Below are 20219 nucleotides of genomic sequence, written 5' to 3' on the forward strand. Positions count from 1 at the left end.
GGAATACTCCGATTTAAATCACTTTATGACATGGGGTATTGCAGAATGTGAAATCATCGTATAAACTATTTCGTTTTTACTCATGAAAGAATGGCTATTCTCATTATCCCTTCAACTCCTGTTACAGCCCTTCCAGTTAAAATTCAAGTTCCGTTACTGCAGGCCGTAAATGCCCCTTCACCCAATTCCCTAGGTCGTCTAATCGTTTCACACCACAAAACCCATTCCCAAAACACTTCAGTTGTTGAGCCACTGGTCGAGGGCAGCATCAACCTGCTTCCGGTACTCCTGTTGCGTCTTGCATTGATCCAGGAACACCTTGTACTTGGCATCAAACAAGAACTTCTCGCCCTTGAGTGTGCCTGGCTTCACGAGGCGGCCAGGCTTGCTCATACGGTCCATGATGGACCACAGGTTCTCCGTTGTGCCATCCTCAGTCGCGGTCGCCGCTTTGGCGCCCAGCATGGCAGCACCGTGAACAACGGCCGCGTTGGTGTACTTGGGTACCAAGACAGGCATGTCGCAGATGGTAGCCATCAAGTCCATTAACAGTGGGTTCTGGCACTGACTGCCGGACATGAAGATCGTGTTAAGCTCGTGTCCGGACGTGTTCATCGCCTCAACAATCTGTCGAGTCTGCATGGCGATGAACTCCATCGTGCCGTAGTACCACAACGCCAGGTTGTCCGTGGTCTTGTCGCTGCTCAAGCCAACCACGGCACCCTTCATGTTCGGGTCTGCGACTGGTGATCTGTTACCCCACAGGTCACCGTATAGGAAGAAGTGACGGCCCAGGTATGAGATTGACGGGGCACCGCTCTTCTCACGCATGTATTCCAAGTGGGAGTTCAGGAACTCGTAAATGTTCTTCGACTCGGCCGTGGCAAGCGCGTTCGTTTCGATAAAGGCAGGGTGGATTTCGAGAATGTGTCGAAGGAGCTCGCCGGTGGCAGACTGGCCACCTTCGGCCATCCAGAACTCAGGAAGCAAGACGTCTCGGTATGGGCCCCAAACGCCAGGCACGAACACTGCCTCTCTGGACATGGCCAAGTGGCACGTCGATGTACCGGCAACCGCCGCGAGTCTGTGGAAGGCTTGGGAAAGGTCGTTCTTGGGCTGGTCCGCCTCGAGATGGCCTGGCGGAAGTTCGACCTTGGCGCCGACAGTACCAATCCAGCCGGCGTAGGCGTCAATAACGCCGCCACCAACGGCGATACCCTCGGGAAGGCCGAGCTCTGCCGCGGCCTTCTTGCAAAGACCACCCACGAGCTCGCCAGCGCTCTGGTATTTTCCGTTCTGTGAAAAACCAAGTCAGTCAATTGCACTTTTGTCTCGACGCTGAAGCAACAGAGGAGGAGGGTTCAAATGAAAAAGGCTCACCACCCCGTTGACACCACCCATACGCTTGAAGTCGTCCTCAACAAGGTCTTCGAGCCCAATTGTCGCCAGGAAGTCATCCTGCCAGCCCTTGACACTGCCGTCAACACCGACAGGAACGTAGCCCTGCTTGCAGACGGTGCTGCAGAAACTCCGCGTCTCGTTGCCAGTGGCCATGTGCGTGAGCGCATCAGCAAGGTCGTAGAACTTGCAGCGGTCAAAGAGCTCCTTGGGCATGTTGTTCTTGAGCCACAGGACCTTGGGAATTTCCATCTCGATGCTCATGGTTCCGCCAACGTACTTGAGCAGGTTGTGCTTCGTGTCGTTGATCTTCTCCGTCTCCTCGACGGGGCGGTGGTCCAGCCAGAGAATAACATTGCGGTCGTTACCATCGGCATTGTCAAAATCGGGGCCGGTGACGGCGACGGGCTCGTCGGTATCGTGGCTGAAGACGGCGAGGGAGCAGGTTGCGTCGAAACCGATGCCCTTGATAATATCAGGGTCGACCTTGGACTCGACGAGGACTTGCTTCACGCAGTGGCAGATGCATGCCCAAATATCTGAAGTGGATTGTTCCTTCCGGAAAGGTCAGCTGAGCTCAACTCCTCGGGGGGATTGACCGCCAAAGTGATGAAGAGAAGGCGAGGCTCTGAAGTGACTTACATAATATCCGGTCTCAGGCTGCCACAGCTTGATGGGCTCGCTAGCAAGGCCCTTGATGTCGCCAGTCTCGTCAATGATGCAAGCTCTGGCCGAACCAGTGCCGACATCGATGCCGATGTAGTGGTCCTGGTAAAACACTTCGAGTCAATGGTCTGGTCTCTGAAAATCAAGCAACGGAGCTCCGTTCCGGTCGAACTTACCAGAGGTTGGGGAGGTGCGGTGGATTGGACCCTAGAGGTAGACTGTTAGCTCTTGGATACATCGTGAGGCTTTGGGCCAGCTCGATTGCTCGGTCACAGGCAGGTAGGCAACTGGCTGGAACAGTGGCTTGAACTTACTCCATTGTGCAGACCGAGGGTGATTACGAATAGTAAGGTCCTGTTCGCGGGCAGGAGAAGATCGTGTGATTTTTTTGGCAGTCTGTGGTAGGGAGTAGGGAGGGAAGGCAGACAAGGCGTGAAAGTGTAGAGCTTCTTGGGCAAAGGCGGTTTTGTTGATCAACAAAAAAGGCGACGGGAGCTCTTCTTTAAAAAAGCACCACAATACGACCAGGACGGGGGACGGTCTGATTCACTGGAAAAGGTCAGGTACAATCCAGACCTCCATCATCGGCACACACCCTTATTTTTTCGTCCCTTCTTCCTGCGACGAAAGGGAGGGGACGGGAGCTTGGTGCTTGCCTGCTTTACCTTACCTTACTACTGCGTAGATGGCGGTTCTTCCACCGTAAGGTACGGTAGCTAGTGTTGCGCCTACTGCGTAGGACCTGGACCCCTTTTGCCCCTCCAAGTGGGGTAAAGGTGAGGTGAGAGCAGTTAGGTACGTACAAGAGCTACCCTGCCTTGCAGGTACTTGCTGCCAGATGGGCAGTACATGATGCAAGACAGGGCCAACCAGCCCCTCGGATGGCAAAAAAAAAAATGACACAGCAAAAAGGAAAGAAGCCATGAGCATGTCCGGTTGGGATCCGCGTGCCACCTGTGGTGTAAGAGCTGCAGTTCCAAGCGCTAGGTATTCCCCCCGGGGAGGTTCCAAGCTGGGACTACCCTCGGGACGGGGGCAACACCGAGGGCATGGAGGGGTGGAGGGGCAAAAAATCCACTGTCAGCCGACATCCGCACCACCCCCCAGTGGCCCCCCGCGCTCATCAAGAATTAGAATCTTGGGGGTTGTATGGGGGCGGCAAGGGTGACCTTTTGGGACATGGTACACTATCTGTAAGGTAATAGTGTGGACTGGTAGAAAAAAAGATGGCCAAGCCCACCTGACAATCTCGTTCCATATTAGGAACCTCAAGCAGCAGTCCAGAGCTGGCGGGGAAAAGCAGAGTGGCAGATTGGCAGCAAACCATGCAACCATGCAGGAAGGTGATGGGATGGATGCTCGGGGAAGATGTTGGAAAAGCCGGGAGGGTCCCTGAGAAAGGAGATGGCCCAAAGGGTTCCAGAAGCCCAACCACTCGATTCCAGACTCCCAGAGCCACAGGGTCTGCAAGCCTCATGTTTTCCAAAGTCTCCGGACTGGGCAGCTTGGAAACCTCAACACCAGCTTTGTTGATCTTCCACCGTCTGTCGTCTACCGTTCTGGTTCTGACACTTCTCCCACCTGATGTGTGACACAACGAGCCCAGATTAGACATGACTAATTTGGCTGCAAGACTGACTTTGCTGCCCGCATAAAACCACCAGTCCCCGTAATGACATATTCACCATTCCAAAATTCCAACAAAAGAGAATAGAGTTACTTCAAGTATTGATCAACTACGTGTGATCTCGAGATCTTGAAGATGCCATCAGTGAGGCTTCCCTCCCTCTGTATTAATAGTCGCCTAGAACTAGGTAACATCCCACTGTCTCCTGTCAAACTCTATGGTGGTTGGGACTAGAACCGGTAGCGTCGCCGGCGAATCCTTTCTCAACCTAACGAGTCTATATAAACGGTACGATGGAGTCGTCTTAAACACGATGACGAACCACGGGAAAAGAGGAGAAACACCTTTGTCTCAGCCACCGTGCCACCCTACCCCCGAACCAAAAAAGACACGAGGCCCGGCAAGCCCCCCAAAACGGTGGGCCGGGGCACTCATCCCGCCCCCGGGTCACCGGCCAACTCCCAACTCGTTCCCCCCGCTCCCCTGGGGCCTTGTGGCAATCAACAGGAATCCTCCCCCGGCCGTGCCTTCCTCAACACCATCTCTACCGTAAGGCTACCGTTTCCCGCCCGCGCCCGCTTCGCCCGCCGCTTCATCCTTTTGCGGTGCCGAAACCAAAAGAAAAAAACCCCAACGCCATCAATGATCAAACCACCCTTCGCACCCACCCCTCCTCCCTTCCTTTTTTTTCTTCTCCATCTTTCCCGTCTTTATGCGACCCAATCACTGCCCAACAACCCGCCTCAGAGTTTGTGTACTTTCTTCCTCACCATGGATTTCCCAAACGTAGCCCGAATCAGCTCTAGCCCGCCACATTCACCGGAATACTCTCAAACCAGAATGCTCCCAAATACTTGTAAGCAATTGTCGAATCAGACATAAGCTGGACAGGGATGCGACAGATAGGCCACCCTCTAGCGCAGAGTCAAGACTGTGGACTGTGGGGAGTGTGGAAACGAACGTGTCCGCTGCTCTCCCCCAGGACATGGATCACAAGAGCTACTGTGGAGTAAACTCACACAAGGGAAATCATAAGCGGAACACCTTTTCCATGCACCACAATCTCAAGATTTGTTTAGGGTAACATTCCTCTCTTCCGCTTGCTACCTAACCATACCTGTCAGGGCTGCATAATGACCACCGCCGTGCTGGGTATTTCGTTTGTTAATAAACTCCATATTTCGGCAGCACGATAGCACACCGAGAAAGAAAAATCTCTGCATGCCATGTGAACACCCGACCAGGCCGCCCCTGATGCTTCGCTGTCACCTGTACGGTGTTGCGGTGTGTTCGGCTTTCGTCTTGCCTGACTTTCTTCCCCTGTTCTGGGCTGATGACCACGCCGTCTTTGCTGATGCGGCCTAGCCTTGCCAAGCAGGTGAACCAACTGCGATATCGAAGATGGTCTGCCGATCTTTTGCCCGGCAACTCCGAACAACGGAGCCTCACCACACTTCTTTTGTGTCCGCTTTCCGTTGTTCCGTCCGTGCCGATCCCCAACGATCGGCTCTCTTGCTGGACCGGACCCCATTAAATATTGCTTTTTTGTGTCCTCCATGGGCGCGTTGGCAATCCTGTCGCATACACGACTGTGTCGCCTCACCGCCATAGGATAATATGCTCCATGACAGGCTGATGGGCGTGACTCGGCAATGCGTGATGATTGTCGATGAGGCGTCCTGCAGGTGAAGATGCAGCAAATGCCGTTGATAGCTTTTGCAGATATATCCGAGTGCTTTGCATGATGTTGGCAGGCGTCTTGAAGAGTTTCCGCGTGTCGACTGTTCAGCTCTCAGTAGTCAAGTTCCGCCTTGGGCCATTTGACGGTATCTTTGTCTTTGTCCTTCTTCATCTTTCCGCGAAACGGTTTTTGGTCACCCTGAAACCATGGTTAGTCCCTGCCGACATTGCGAAAAGAGTTGCATCCCGGCTTACCTCTGCTTTGCGCTTCTTGCCGTGCGATGGCTCAGGCGCTCTCTTCGTATAGACTGGTGTGCTTTCGCGTGCTTGTGTCGCTTCCGAATGACAGCTAAAGTGATATGCTCGATTGCCGACCAACGTAGTATCCAGCCACACCCATTCTTGAGCAGTCTCAAGCCACTTGTTCTCAAATTTCTCTTGGCAGATGGGACATTTGCTATTGATCCCGCTGGATGCATCTGGCACAGGAATATATCGAGGCTTGGCCTCCTTCTTCCCTCGGCCAGGACTAGACGAAGACTTGTCCGCAGCCGCAACGTGGTCGACATCAATGGCCTCTCGGGACTTGACCCAGTCCTGTATGATGTTAGGCTATTCCAAAGGTTTATAAGGGGCTGATGGTGACTCACATTGTTATCGACATACCAGCTTCGGTGCTGGCCTCTTTTCTCTGCTTCTGCGAGTCGTTGGTGTGCCTTGAAGTGCCAATCCATATGCGCCATCTTCTTCTTCCTACCCTCATCATCCGTCTTGAAACGTCTACCACATTGGGTGCATTGAGGACCCAACTGCTCAAAGAGAGACGGGATTAAGTGAGGTTGGAATCTGGAAAGGATTAGCATTCGTGCTTCCGGTAAGATTCCGAGATAAACTGACTGTTGTTTCAAAGCCGCCGCATCAAGCTGGTTGCCGCTCATACCCCCAAGCGGAGGAATTGGCGGCAGTTGGCCGGAAGCCAGCAAGCTTGCAATGTTAGGGGGCAAGAATCCGGGAGGCATCATAGGCATCCCTGGAGGGGGCACTGGTGCTGGGGCTGCTGGCGTCGGTGTTGCGCTTGGAGCTGCTCCCCGAAGGATTCCGGCTTGCCGTAAGCCGGCCAGCAACGCCATAGGATCTGTTGCCGGCGGCGCACTGGGCTGTCTTTGCGGCTCGGCCCTCTGTGGGGGAGGAGACCGGTTCGCCATGCTGGCATGAGGAGGGGGCGGCGGCGTTGAAAGCTGTGGCGTGGCTGACTGCCGTGACAACAGAGCAGCAAGAGCTCCTTGGCCCAAGAGGGCATCAAGCGTCACTCCAGCTTGCTGCGGAGGCAGGCCAGATGGTACTACAGGCGCCGCAGGTGGCGGCGGTGGATGATGAGGGACAGTTGTAGCAGTAGGGGTTGAGCTCTGGGCCGAGAACGGCCTCACTTTTACGGCAAGATCGGCTACTTGATTCTTAATGAGGACCAACTGGTCCTGGGGCAAGTTCTGATGTTGAAGCAAGCTCTGCACATCCAACAACGCCTTGAGTCTTTGTTGAATACTATGATCATGGGGGTTCTGTGCAAACTCCAACTTCGACGCATCGATCAACTTCTGGATATCTTGACCCAGAGAGTCTTTGTTTATCCCAGCAGCCTGAGGTCCTGAGAGTCCGGCTCCGTATGGCACCTGCGGAGGGGGTTGGTAGGGACCAGGAGCTGCCGAAGGTTGAGCACTGTATGATGGCGGAGGAGGCTGTAAGGTCTGTCAGTGTGTGATATCAAGTGCTAAATGGTAGAATGGACGTACTGCATAAGGAGCCATCTGCGGATGGTGTGGAAGCGGCGCACTCGGAGGTCGGTTGCCATTCGCTTGTGGCATGGGTGGAGGTTGACCGTATGGCATCGGCTGGTTCGAGCCAGGTCGCATACCCGGCGGTGTTGGTGTTTCGCGATACGGTGCAGCAGCAGGTCGGCCGCGACCTGCTGGTCGTCCTTGCTGAGCCTGAAGCGCGGATGTGCGAGCCTTGATGAGGGCGCTCTCAATAGGTGCCGTCACTTCTGACGCAAAGACTGGACGCTTGTCCAGAGATCCAGGAACAGGCTCCTTCCAGGTGCGGAGCATTTCATCCATCTTGCGGCGAACCTGGCCATCAACAGCCGCGTATGCTTCCATAAACGTCTGGTATAGCTTTGCTCCGAAGAATAATGTGTACGGAGTGCCGACATTCTTGACAATCGAATCGAGGACGTAGAGGGCTGGGAGCTTCTTGTGCGCTGGCGCCTGTCAAACATGTCAGCATGGATCGTTACTTTGGGGAAAGGGAGCTTCGTGACTTCCCAAGCTGCGCTTGAGAAGGACTTGGCAGACAACGCGGGCCGTTGCCGGAAAGCTGAAGGATAGAGCCTACCTTCAAGATATGGTCCTGCAAGACTTCAGAGATGACTTGGGCATGCTCGGTCTGCTCTCTTGCAATCATCGTCAGATTGCTAATTTCGAATCGCACATTGGTAGTCAAGTCTTCAAGAGCTTGACGATAGTCCTCAGCGACTTCTGTGGCGGATGACTCGTACGACATGATTGTGGTTATTCCTGGGTAGCGATTTCCTTGATGATGAATGTTTGTCTGTCAAGAGCACGCGATGGCGAGCGAGATCTGCAGGAAAGTGAGAACGCAATGGCAGCGGGGAAGATTCAGATCGACCTCGAAGTCAAGCGCCTTCACCCTATGCAATGGAAAGCACAATAAACCACCCTTATTATGGAGGAGCACCAGTCTGCAGCTTGGAAGGAGAGACGACGCAAGTAACCTAAGGTGGAAGGGGCCGATTTGCAGATTCCAATTCTCGCGTCCAGACCCTCTTTCTGCTCAAGTCCTCCCACCAAAAGCTAACCAAATCCAAGCAGAGAGCAAGGACACCGTCACAACATTATCCAGTGGATGGTTTTCGCGTCCGCTTGAAGAATGCGATGGGACCTTCGTAGATTTTGACGGTCGCCAAACGTACGGAGAACGTCGCGAGAATGGCGAAGACAAAGAGCAAAATGGGAGTGGAAGTGGCAGTTGGGTAGTCACGATTTGGTCGCAGCGAGACGAGTCAATGCAAAGAAAAGCCTTGACCGATTTCAGATCAAGTCGAATCAGATCCTTGCCGGGGGCGATGTCGGTCGCGAGTTGTCGTTGTGTTTGATGGAAGAATGCTCAATCTGCAGCAAGTCTGGCGGAGAGGAATTTGACGTCGGGTCGTGAGGCTAATGGAGGTAGGTAGGAAGTGACAGTGAAAGGCAATGACGGACCCACTTGAGCTCACGTGCCTTGGGCTACCAAGCAGGGAAATAATAGGAACCTGGAAGGTGCGAGTCGCACAGATTCGCTGACCTCATCCGGTGTTTTCCTTATCTTATCTCATCTCGGCTCACCCATCACTCCCAGCTCTCAGTACCTACCACCACAAGGTAGGTACAAGGTATCTTATGTCGTTGTGTAGATTCCTTCTATCGACCTAGAAGACGTGAATCGCCTACCATAACAACGTCGCCTAATTGTCAAGAATTGGGAAAAAAATGAGATATGAAGATAGAATGATCTCGGTATATCGACGAAGTCCTGTACAGTTACCTATTTTCTCTACACAAGTATGGGGTATCTACTCTGGACACTTGCTATTAAGATACAAACACGCAACTCGGGGGAAATAGTGCCTCTTAAGTTATTTAATCAACCGATGAGTCTGCCTGAGCCTGATATCACAGCATAGGATGTTTAGTGAATGAACGCCTCCAAGATTCCATTTATACTTCTCTTCACACACCGGGAGCCCTGCCCGAACTGTGTAGTAACCCTTGCGGTCGAACTAGAAGCAAGAAACTTGAGATATAGACTTGATAGCCAGAGGGACAGGAAATATGAAGTGGGCTCTTCTTTTACAAGTCGGCAACTCGCAAAGAATTTCGGTACAGGGCTTCTCCTCAATTAGGCTGATAATTGAGGCAAACTACGTCAGAGCAAAATAGGCAAGGTCAAGCATGAAGACTCTGCCGCAAGAATAATGAAGTACCGGACGAAGAGCGAGCACTGTCAGCACTTCCGATTTCTATTCACGAAGCTGATACCCTGGGAATTGATATTTGACGCCAGCACTGCCACGGTGATGTGGCCGTGGCCACATCGTACAAGACTGGCGGCTGGGGGGTTCCGCTAAATCGGACAGATAGACGCCGCGGGATGCGGCTCAAATGGTTGAACCAGGAAATTAACAGAGCCCTGTATTTAGAATAGCTCTATATTCTGGCGGCAATTTCTTCTTTTTTGGCGCGCGTAAACATTGTCGTCCTCGTAAGATACTCTCAAATGTGGTCTAGAGGGTGGAGACCACGCTTACGACCTCAATTACAGGCGGCATCACGAAATGAGGTGGTACGCGGACGGGCGCTTAATCCCGAGCGACCCTCTTGACGGGCCACAGTCGTCATAAATAACTCGGAAATCGAATACGGGCCCCGTCCGATGCACCGGAAGCTGTCGGGGGCACGGCCGCCCTGCAATCTGTAGATGCACGCCTCTTGTCCAGTCTTTTGGTTTCACGATCAGGTTTCATTACCATCTGGCGATACCGCTTGTAAGTGATCATGGCGCGATGGAAAGCCTTCAGCCGCCTACCTCGGACGGACGCACGAAGAGCTATGATCGCAGCCAATCGCTGTCTTTGAGGATGGCTGAAGTCAGCTTTCCCAGACAATGTTGATCTGAGGATTTGTTATTCAGCTGGTCTGACATATCTACTTTAGCTTGTACTTGAAAATGGGCATATGCCTCGGGATGTTCTTCAATAATCGGAGAGAAACATAGCCGAACGACCAAGGCTTGGAGACCCAAGCTGCGGTTAGTTGCACATTACTCACTCGCGTGGAATCACAAGGCGGAATCACATTGGATATCAGTGATTATACAGAGCGTTCGCTGGTTAAATCGGATTTCATGGAGTATAAAAGACTTATGCTCTATCGGTATGACGGTGGGGACTCCGTACCGGAGGTTTGGGGCTCGCCCGTGCTGCGAAATCGCACTCGGAAGAGCCAGCTACGGGCCTACGGCCTTCAAGTCTTCACTGCCGCAGGGTGGGACGCAAGTTCAGGTACCTTGCGTTGCCGCTCACACTGGAATTGGCCCATGAAGCCCAACTCTGCACAGCGAATCGGTACTTATGGCGCCTGCAGGGGTACGCCCAGCGGACATGTGTGCCTGGCATCTCGGCCGGCGGCTGTCTTTGCTAAACTCGCATGAAACAACGTCTCGTCGCCCGTCATCCAATCAATCCGGCCTCGCGCCCGAGAACTGAGAAGTTGCCATGTCCCTTCCACTCTCGACTGTTCACTTTGTTTGTAACCCTGAGCAAACCTCCCCCGTCTACCATACCATATACATCCCTACCTCGGATCCCCTCTGGACCTCTCAATGCTTGAATATTCGCCTCCTGCTCCGCCAACTTTGTACTTTTGCCGCCCTCCCATAGGTTCGTTGCGCCTGAATTGCTTGCCCTCTACTTGAACAAGCTGCAGCAGTTCGACTTTCAGCGCACGATTGGATGAAAGCGGCCCACGGCATGTTCATGCCACCCATGTCTGTCATGGTCTCTGCCCTCTAGACCCTCCGTCGTCTCGTCTTTTGCACTTTGCCGAGCTGAGTGTCACGGGTGTATCTTCTTCGACGATCTGGCGAGCGCCACAGGTTATCAGCAGCTCCATGATGAAGATGGTGTCACTCTCACGCAGCGAGGCCACCGCTGCCCGACCCATACCGTGACAACGAGAGAATGGCCGACAGACAAAGTTGTTAGCTGCTCTGGGCTGCGCGTGCTCGATCAGGGGTCTCATTGAAACCACGTCTGGTTGCCGCATGGCGTCGTCTGGAACCTCAACCGCAGGAAGCACACAGCACCTCGTCCCGCTATCACGCTCTCGAGTCCACCATCTGCGTCTCTCCATGATCCCGTCCTCTATCCCGCATATCCTATTTACCCACACCCCAGTATTCTAGTTCTATACCGCCCGGGACGTCGAGGGATCGTCCAAGCCGTTCGTGAGAGAACCCATGAACGCTCCATCGTCTCCCCTCCACCCCCCACCCCCCATGCTGAGTCTCCGCCGATGCATCCCGGCCCTGATGGCCCTCTGGCGCTGCTAGAATGATTGGTTGCTGGTTGCGCGAAACTTTTGGCTGTGATTCGAAACGGCGAATGGAGAGGGCCACCGGGCAGGCTCCCTTTGGTCAAATTGGACCTGACTTTCTTCTTGCCTCGTCGCTGGGATGACAAAATCCCAGGTGACGTGCAGGAAGACAAGGAATAAGGGCACTGCTCGGAGCAAGGTACGGAGTTACTTACCTATCTTTACTTCAGGTGCTTTGCATTACTTTTCACCCCATGTTTCGTTAAGCTCAGGTCGTGGGACAAGAATCCATAGTCAATCAGGGTCCTGTCTGTATTAAAGGAGAAGGAGCTCCCGTCCCTCCTTCCTTTGACGTCGAACCTACCCACCGGTCCTTTCTGGCAGGAGCTCCTTTCCCTCTTTCCCCATTGAACAGCCTTGAACAGATTCTGTTCTTGGGCATCTATTAATCCTGTTCGCCTACAATCTTTCCCTCCTCATACTCTCGTCGCCTTGTCTCCTTCCTTTATGAAGACATCAACACTTTCTCTATAACGCCAACTCTCCTGGACTGGTTTCCGGGAATATTTCCTACTCGTCTCTAATCGTACCCTCGCGCTCGATACTCTACCATCGAATCACCAGTCGCTTGGATTACCTCGTCAGCTTGGACTGACCGAAGTTTTGCTACGGACCTCATCGCTACCGAGCTCATCACCAGCCGCTATTCACTCAATACTCTCCTTACTTGTATGGTGGTTCGCCCTTGTTCGATCTCGGACTCGTCACTAATGCTACCCCAGGACCTCGATACTCTTCACCAGAGCTACCGAGTACTCAAACACATACGGCTGCCTCGAAAAACCGAAAACGTCGCAATTGCTGTCCTCCAACTACAATCAAAAAATGTTCAACCTCTCTGAAAACTCCAGCCTTCGTGGCTCGGGTCACTTGATCCTCAACGTCTTCCGAGCGTTCAATATCATCGGCCTCTTGGCTGTCAGCGCCGCCACCTGGACCATGATCGTCATGTCCATTCTCAAGGGCAACTTTGCCTTCTTCGATTCGGCCTCCCGCTTCTTCACCTTCTGCTTCGCCATTTTCCTCATTGTCTCCGAGCTAAACGTCTTCCGCGCCTACTTCATGCGCAACTGGCCGACCCTCTCCCCCGAGCATGGCCTCAGCTGGCTGGGAATCGCCATGGTCGTCATGGGCTGCCACATTCTTGGGGGTATCACGGTGCCCGCCTACTCTGTTGAGACTATTGGTCTTCCTCTCTGGCGTCTCATCCTCGCCTCGGGCATTCTGGCCATCACCTTTGGTTTCTTCAACATCATCTCGTCCATTGTCTTCCGGGATGGCAGCAACGGCATCAACGCCCGCAACATTCGCAGCGACGGCACCCTTGCCTCCGGCAAGAACTCGTACGCTGACGGATACTCTGTCAGAAGCAACTCGATCCGCAACGAGAAGCCAAACAACAAGTTCAAGCGCCTCACGCAGAAGTTCACTCCTTGGAGCAAAACCAACGACGATACCAGCCCTCGTCCCAACATCAGCCACCCTATCACTCACGATGTCGAGCAGGGCCACGAATCAGAGCCTGACTACGATGAATCCCGCCGCAGCCCCATCATGCCCGATATCTCTCGTCCGGCTACTGCTCTGCACCCCGCCATGGCTGGCCACCGTCATACCAAGTACAGCCTGGCCAGCAACGTGAGCCGCTTCTAAAGAGTGGCGGATGTTGCTCGCACACGACATTCTTCTATGTCTCGATGGGATTGAAATCAACGGACTTCACAGCAGCCTTGGTACTACAGAATATACATCCCTATTAGGCAGGGTGGAACGGCGTTTCACGGATGATTTAGTTTGGCTTTGAAAAAATACCCGACACGACGGCACGGTGTACGGCGAGGAACATGAGATTTAGGAATCTTTCTTCACTGATCATGACCAGCAATCGATTATCAGGCATTAAACAGAAGTAGATGCACGATTGAGGGATCAGTCATAATTATAAAGCTTTGTTATCAATTCCGTCTTGACCATATGCCGTAATGATGGAAAACACTGCCCTTTCAGGTGTCTGATGGGGAGTCTATGTAGGAGCATCGCAAGCCTAGGGGATGTAAGAATTGAGGTCGTGGGCTTTGAGAGAGGGACCTGAGGGAATCATCACACGATGGTCTCCGCAGTCGTATCCATCTTGAATCGCTACCAGTCCCCACACCGTCGAAACCCTGGTTGAAATTTTCAGCACAGAAAATGCAGTTGAAAGGGGCAACAGTTCACTGTGTAAGTTGCACATTGAGTTGTAGTATTCGCCTTGTACGCATTATGGCAGGACAGAAGTAATATCAATGATGGTGGGAGAAGCATCCTCTTTGCACGGATGTGATTTAGACACAAGAACAGAACGAAAATCGCATGTAGCACTAGGATCGAGGAGAGGAGACAACTTTTGTTCAAGTGTATCACATTGAAATCACATAATTCATCATTTGTACGCCGAGCCCTCCAAGTTTTTTCAAGTTAAGAACCTCGAAAAAGTTGTGTTCCATTTTTCGTATCGATTGAGCCTTTTTGACCTCTGGGACTCAAGCCAGAGGAAGAAGAACACTCCAGCGCATGATATCAAGTGCTTTCCCAAGTCGTGAAAGTAGTGGCCAAATCCCGAATACCTTCCATGATGATGATCCACCGCCGTCGTCGTGTCCTCCGCGAACACCACACCTGGCAGCCGAGGCCGTACTCGTAGTAAGACAGTCGTGGTACGCGAGCGGCCCGGTAGCCTTTTCAGAATCGTCCAGTGCGAGTGGGCGAAACCGTTTACCGGTAGCGCCACAGGGACAGGGTGTTGTGGCGCTTCCAGGTCTTTCTGCGGCCGGCCTGGGTCTTGTTGTAGCGGTGGCCCTTGTTGAGGCCGCGCGACTTCTTGCCGGTGGCGGTGAGACCGCGAGCCTCGCGGTGCTTGTGGACGGGGGCGACGATCCAGTTGATGCGGGGGTCCTGGCGGATGGCCTTGTGCTGGGGGTCGACGAGGATGACCTCGTAGTACTTGTAGGTGGAGTCCTGGTTAACCCAGTACGAGTTGAGGACGCGCAAGTTGGCGCAGCGGCGGCCGACACGCTCCTCGGCGGTGGAAGCGAGGGAGCGCTGGTACTTGAGCTGGTTGACACCCTGGTTGGTGGGCTTGCCTGTATGATTCCATTCCCGTTAGCAAATTCGTCCCTCTCGCTGGTAAGAGTGTCGTATGAGGGGGAACCAGCTCGGTCCTCAAGAGACGCAGACTGTTTCCCTCTCGTTAAGGATTCGCAACGTACCGAAGGTGGCACCCTTGGCGACGGGCTTCTTGCGGCCTCCACGGCGGACGCGGGCACGGTAGATAACGTAGCCCTGCTTGGCCTTGTAACCGAGGCGGCGAGCCTTGTCGGGGCGCGAGGGACGCGAGGCGCGGTGGATGACATTCAGCTGTCGGAGCTATATTGATGCACTCTCAGCAAATGTTCAACGAGTGTATAGCAGGAACGCAAAGTTCCCCCCCCAAGTCTCCACTAGTCCCTCATGATACCCTCAAACCGAGAAATTTTGGACCTCGAGACCCCTCAATAGAAAGGAATCCAGCATCGAAAATTTTCGGGTTCGGGGGTTGATCGAGAGAGAAGCGAGATCGAGGAGAATTGAACTTTGTCGTGCGTCCACATGGTATCGGAATCGGGTGGTTTCAACGTACTTCCCAGCAGCGAACACGCAGAAGGAAGCGCATCACATCGGACTGCTTCTTCTTCTGGAGCTCTTCGACATACTTGAGGGCACCCATTTTGACTGCGGCGACGGCGTCAGGTTAGCCTCTTCGGTTTTGGTAGATGTGGTGATGATTGAGAAAAGAAGAGAGCGACAAAGGTTATCGAAGAAAAGGAACGGGGGGAGGGGGGACAAACCAGCTGTTCACGTAAAATCCGGCTGCCGAGGTTTTGGTGGTGGTGTTGATGAATTGGACGACAATTGAGAAATGTTTGAGTGGAAGGGGAAAAATCGAGGAAGGGTAGAGTTTGTGCGGTCGTACTAGCCCTGAAACGGCTAGCGCAGCTGGGGCTGGGCTTGCCCCGAACCTAATTATGGGGCTCGCGTCTCGGTGTGTGGCATTCCCTCGGTGAAGTGAGCTCGGTGTGCTTAGGCGTAGAGATGGAAGGATTTCTTCCTACAGGCACGTTTAGGGAAACTGTGGGACCAGTATGATTCTTCGCAGCCATGAACGGCCTATCAGTGAGACTTTGACTACCTCATAAATTGATGATCATTTCGATTTCGACTTACACGCTCGTCGCCATTCGGTGCAGATTTCATTTCTAAAGTCTACCCTCCCTACCATTTCACAAAATCTGGGAAGGGTCTAGACGGAGAACGACAAATGAGTTTGCAATGTCTCCGTCACACTCAATGGAAACCTCCAAGTGACTTGCAGCGACGTGGTGATAAATGACTACTAGACTATTAGGCCGTCTCGTCTACCCTACCTTGCGGTTACATTCTTTCATCCAGCCCAGCTTGCCTTTATGTGCAGACCTTTCAGGCTTCCACCTCTTCTCTCCACACACTCTTATTAAATTTTCCAATCTGAAAATATGTTCCAAAACTCTAGGCTCTGACGCTTACGCTCGAACTTAGCTTCGATGGTCTTATCACGTTCTAGGCAGATGCCATAGGAAGCTCCTCCAAGTCATCGATAGAGATGGTCCTTGAGAGACAGGCAGTGAGAGATGGGTACGTCACAGACACATTAGAATAGAAAGGCATTGAATTTCCGGCCCTCATATTCTCAAATACCTAAAAGTCGACGGAAAAGCAAGATTTTTCGTACAAGAATCCGACATTGGCCCATTACCCAGAAACACAAGTCCCTTTTTTTTTAGTCTCGGGTTACACCATGCTTGTGTGGAAAAAAAGTAAAAAACAAGTCTCTCTGTCTATGACGGTAGTGCCCTGAGTAGTAGTGAAAGTCTCTCAATCTCCTCTTGAATCTCTCATTCATCATGAATTGGGGGTTGTGCTGGTGGGAAATTAGGCCGTAATTGCAAAGTCTCGAAACAAGCCTGTAGAGTAAAAGTGAAAATGAAGGTGTTTGGGGATCCAGCATGTCTTCCCATTTTTTCGTCCTTTATGTCTTCTTTTTTCTGTCCGAAAGAAGCACAAAGGTCCCGCCAGTTTTTGGCAATTTAAAAACAAAAAGTTTGAAGCCGTCCAACTCCGACAGTGAGAAGAGGAAATAAAAAAGTGTTGCCAGACTCTGCAGCCCAGGCTATGCTTACAATGCCACAACCATGCTAATCGTAAAAACGTACGATAAGCCGCTGGGCCGACAGTTGGTAAGAATTCGCCGAACGACGAACGGATATGGAATGCCCGTTGAGAAGGTCGAGTTCGCGGTGGAACATGAGAAACCAATATCGTGGCCGTTTCCAACGTCAGGCGCCTGTATCATCAGCGACTGTTCAAGGAAAGGCCCTGAAATGCGGTAGCCCATTCACTCTGAGTGTTCATCGGGCCCACGCCTGACTCATGCGGGCCAGGTCCGTCTGTTCCCGGCTGGAAGCGAGATCGCATCTGATAGTCAGCTGCGCCAGGGAAGCTGTAGCTATCGAGCGACGGAACAACTCCAGGGACGTAGGGCATGTTTCCAGGCCTGGGCGCAGTGCCCATGCCGCCCATGTGCGAATAGGGATAATTCGGTTGACCGTAGCCACCGGCCGGACCTCCAGGCCTTTCACCAAACGGCGGGGTGAATGAGTTCTGGAATCCACGGCCAGGTGGACCTGAACCACCGAATCCTCCCGGGTGCTGTTCCTGGTTCTGCTGCTGTTGCTGCTGCGCGGAGCGTCGCTCGGAATTGTTCGATCCACCGCGACCCACGCCAACCGCTCCGGGTCCGACGCCGCTAGGCGCCTGAATACCCAAGGTGGGACTGGCGAAGGATGCCGGGTTGATGGCCGACATCCAGATTCTGGTCTTGTAGATCTTGAACAGATCCGTAACGAGCGAATTGAAGTTGATGTACGAATCAGCGAAGTAGTAGAATGTCAGCTTCTTCCAATCCCTGTGCGCAGTTAGTCTCACCTCTGTTCGTCAGGTTCGTCCAGACACTTACATTTGGAACTCGGCATCGAGAATCTCCATGTTCAGTCCATGCTCCTTGACCTTTTGCATGCAGACTCGCTTGGCCTTGGCCTCGTTGCCCTCCTTGTCCCGCAAGGCGTGGATCTCGTGACTCTGTGCCAGGCGCTTGATGAGCTTAGGCTTAAGCTCTCCAGCATTGGGTTCCTGCATATGACCATGCTGATTAGGCGGGCCCATTCCGCCAACAGCGCTGCCCTGGAGACCATTTGCGGCCGCCATAAGGCCAGCTCCTGTACCATCCTGGGCAGCAGCGGCATTCTGAGAATACATCATCAGCCACTTGTACTGCTCCTCTGCGTAATGCTCCTTGAGCTCCTTGGCAGTTTGCCAGTCGACATTGTCGCGGGCGACAGTGCCCAAGTCAGTTCCTCGATCAGCTTCGACGATGACGAGATCACCGGGCTTCACGGTCAAGCCGGTACCCTCCTGGATGTAGAAGACATCCGCTCTAGCGCACTTGAACAAGACAATGTGAAGCAGCTGGTTGTGGCGCGGCTGCGACATGGCATACACATTGCGATGGGGCGAAGGTGCACGGTTTCCATAAGGAGGGTGCATCGAGTAGGCCGATGGGAAAGTGTTGTTGAACTGCATGCTCTGGGGGGGAGCAGCAAGACCTCCACCGGGAGTAAAGTAAGCAGCTTTATCTATGAGTCAGCTTGATTCATGCCAAAGTAATAGCCTAACTTACCTGTGTTGCTGAGGGGGTAGTTCTGGTTTTCCGAATAGGCCAAGGAATAGTCCTGGGGTTGCGGCTGCTCAGCAATGGGGGTGTCGAGCGCGTTGAAAGACTCGTTGATGGAGCTGATGGAACCTTGGCGGGTAGGAATATCCGCAAATGAGTGCCTGCGGCTCTGCTGGCCTTCAGGACCGCCAAAACCGAGAGAGCTGTGCCAGAATGCCTTCCTAACGTTCTCCAACTTTCTGTTCTCGTACGGCGAGCGGAACCCTGACGCCCCGAACTCGCTCATTCTACGACCCAGAGCTCTTTTCGCCGCCATCTCACTGCCGTCATTGGCCTCATCAAGTTCGTCGATGGCAAAGTCAGATTCCTCGGGAACGGCCTCGCGCAAGGTGTAACCATTACCAAGACCGTACGCAGCTCCGGTAGAAGCTCTAGGACGGAGTCGGTTCTGATACTGCTGCTGCTGCTGCTGCTGTTGCTGTTGTTGCTGCTGCTGCGCTTGTTGTTGTTGACGCAGCATCGCATTCTCGCGAGCAAGCAGCTCGATGGTCTTCGCCTCAGCAGACTGATGCATTGAACTCTGCATTGATTCTGTCGCACTCTCATCGTCATCGTCATCCACCTCCTTGACCTTTCCAAGCAGGCCTCCCTCGTTCGACATCTCACTCAGCATGCTGGGCCGGGAAGGCCGGTGCTGCAGGCCAGAGTGTCCATGGGCACGTCCGCGACCAAGAATCGTGGAGCTGCTCATAGCGGCCGGAGGCGCGTCGGGTTCCAATTGACCAACTGAGTACGACTGAGAACGGTACGTCTTAGGCGTAGGGTGAAGGGGGATCGCGAAGGGGATTTGAGCGTTGGGGCCAGAGTCTCGCGGTGCAGGAGATGTCTGTCCATGGCTATCGGGGTTGAAAAAGGAGCCTCCAGCTGATCCAGGTGGCATAGTCGATGTGGGCGAGGGCAAAACCTCACTCAGACGCGAGGGAGGATCCTTTCTCTCGTTGTTCCAGATACCGGTGCCCCAGGTGAAGGAGGCTCCCGGAACAGGAGCGCGACCCATGACGCCGGATGACTGAGTGTGAGTGCTCCAAGGCGCGTTTCCTTCCGCGGAAGGGGTGCTTGGGTGAGAAGCCGTAGGAGACATGGAGCTGCTCGCGAATGAACCTTTTCGGGGCCGAGGCAGCGGTTGAGTAGTATCGTTGAGCCAAGAAGCTCTTCTGACAGGCTTCTGAGGTTGCGTCTGCTGAGGTGGCTCTTGGCGATGAGAATCAGCCTCGTCGTCTGAGCTGGCTAAAGCTTCAGAGTCGGGCGTTGATCGACGGTTAAGCTTATCAAGAAGAATGGCGTGGCTGTTCACTGCGGAGAAAGTGCCCTGACCCTGTTTGGAAGACGGGCCGGGTTTGGCGTTGCTAGTACTTCCCGTACCAGAACTCATTGTCCACCTATTGTTGCCTCCCGATGGAAAAACGGAAAGTCTGGTCCACTTCTGAGTACCTGATCAATTACTGAAATTGACAGAGGTGAGTTGCTTGATAGCTTTTTGGAGACTTTAGAGAAACGATTTGTTCAAACGGGAGAAAAGTAAGTGATGGGCTGACGAAGCTTGGTCAGGTGTTCTTGAAAGAAGGATGAAAGGCGGTAAACTCCGAATGAGACTAGCAGTTGAGTTAGCAGCTAGGTCATCAAACGTTAAAGGCAAGCGCTGTGAGACAAGATGAAAGAGACGAGTTTCGCCGCAACCAGCTTTGGGTGTCACGGCGAGCTGCGGCTTGCGCTGCAGGTCAAAGCTGACAGCAACTGGCGAAGGGCAATTGGAAGGCGCCACGAGCCACGAGCCACGAGACAGAGACGTTCGAGG

General features: G+C 53.2%; 7 protein-coding genes across 7 annotated transcripts; 2 read left to right on the forward strand and 5 right to left on the reverse strand.

Annotated features, from left to right (window-relative positions):
• Positions 1–237: 237 nt before the first annotated feature.
• CLUP02_00815 (FGGY-family pentulose kinase) lies at positions 238–2383 on the reverse strand (the record flags this gene model as incomplete). Its single annotated transcript, XM_049279861.1, has 5 exons — positions 238–1296; positions 1381–1953; positions 2041–2166; positions 2241–2271; positions 2379–2383. 5 exons carry the CDS (start codon positions 2381–2383, stop codon positions 238–240), a joined length of 1794 nt encoding a protein of 597 aa, XP_049135818.1.
• A 1443-nt stretch (positions 2384–3826) lies between these two features.
• CLUP02_00816 (uncharacterized protein) lies at positions 3827–5056 on the forward strand (the record flags this gene model as incomplete). The annotated part of the gene is made up of 5 exons (XM_049279862.1): positions 3827–3835; positions 4025–4547; positions 4594–4700; positions 4771–4850; positions 4936–5056. 5 exons carry the CDS (start codon positions 3827–3829, stop codon positions 5054–5056), a joined length of 840 nt encoding a protein of 279 aa, XP_049135819.1.
• Positions 5057–5221: 165 nt separating this feature from the next.
• On the reverse strand, positions 5222–5434 carry CLUP02_00817 (uncharacterized protein; the record flags this gene model as incomplete). Its single annotated transcript, XM_049279863.1, has 2 exons — positions 5222–5231; positions 5295–5434. The coding sequence occupies 2 exons, from the start codon at positions 5432–5434 to the stop codon at positions 5222–5224; spliced, it is 150 nt and encodes a 49-aa protein (XP_049135820.1).
• A 49-nt stretch (positions 5435–5483) lies between these two features.
• Positions 5484–7930, reverse strand: CLUP02_00818 (uncharacterized protein; the record flags this gene model as incomplete). The annotated part of the gene is made up of 6 exons (XM_049279864.1): positions 5484–5570; positions 5627–5968; positions 6022–6217; positions 6269–7107; positions 7162–7635; positions 7763–7930. 6 exons carry the CDS (start codon positions 7928–7930, stop codon positions 5484–5486), a joined length of 2106 nt encoding a protein of 701 aa, XP_049135821.1.
• A 3729-nt stretch (positions 7931–11659) lies between these two features.
• Positions 11660–13493, forward strand: CLUP02_00819 (uncharacterized protein; the record flags this gene model as incomplete). Its single annotated transcript, XM_049279865.1, has 8 exons — positions 11660–11719; positions 11815–11890; positions 11946–11973; positions 12034–12160; positions 12221–12249; positions 12303–13218; positions 13306–13355; positions 13463–13493. 8 exons carry the CDS (start codon positions 11660–11662, stop codon positions 13491–13493), a joined length of 1317 nt encoding a protein of 438 aa, XP_049135822.1.
• Positions 13494–13624: 131 nt separating this feature from the next.
• CLUP02_00820 (60S ribosomal protein L15) lies at positions 13625–15325 on the reverse strand (the record flags this gene model as incomplete). Its single annotated transcript, XM_049279866.1, has 7 exons — positions 13625–13830; positions 13896–13963; positions 14094–14297; positions 14351–14702; positions 14829–14985; positions 15077–15190; positions 15254–15325. 7 exons carry the CDS (start codon positions 15323–15325, stop codon positions 13625–13627), a joined length of 1173 nt encoding a protein of 390 aa, XP_049135823.1.
• Positions 15326–16986: 1661 nt separating this feature from the next.
• Positions 16987–19796, reverse strand: CLUP02_00821 (uncharacterized protein; the record flags this gene model as incomplete). The annotated part of the gene is made up of 3 exons (XM_049279867.1): positions 16987–17599; positions 17651–18326; positions 18371–19796. The coding sequence occupies 3 exons, from the start codon at positions 19794–19796 to the stop codon at positions 16987–16989; spliced, it is 2715 nt and encodes a 904-aa protein (XP_049135824.1).
• Positions 19797–20219: the final 423 nt, after the last annotated feature.

This window comes from Colletotrichum lupini, chromosome 1, assembly GCF_023278565.1.
Source record: "Colletotrichum lupini chromosome 1, complete sequence".
Taxonomy (NCBI): domain Eukaryota; kingdom Fungi; phylum Ascomycota; class Sordariomycetes; order Glomerellales; family Glomerellaceae; genus Colletotrichum; species Colletotrichum lupini.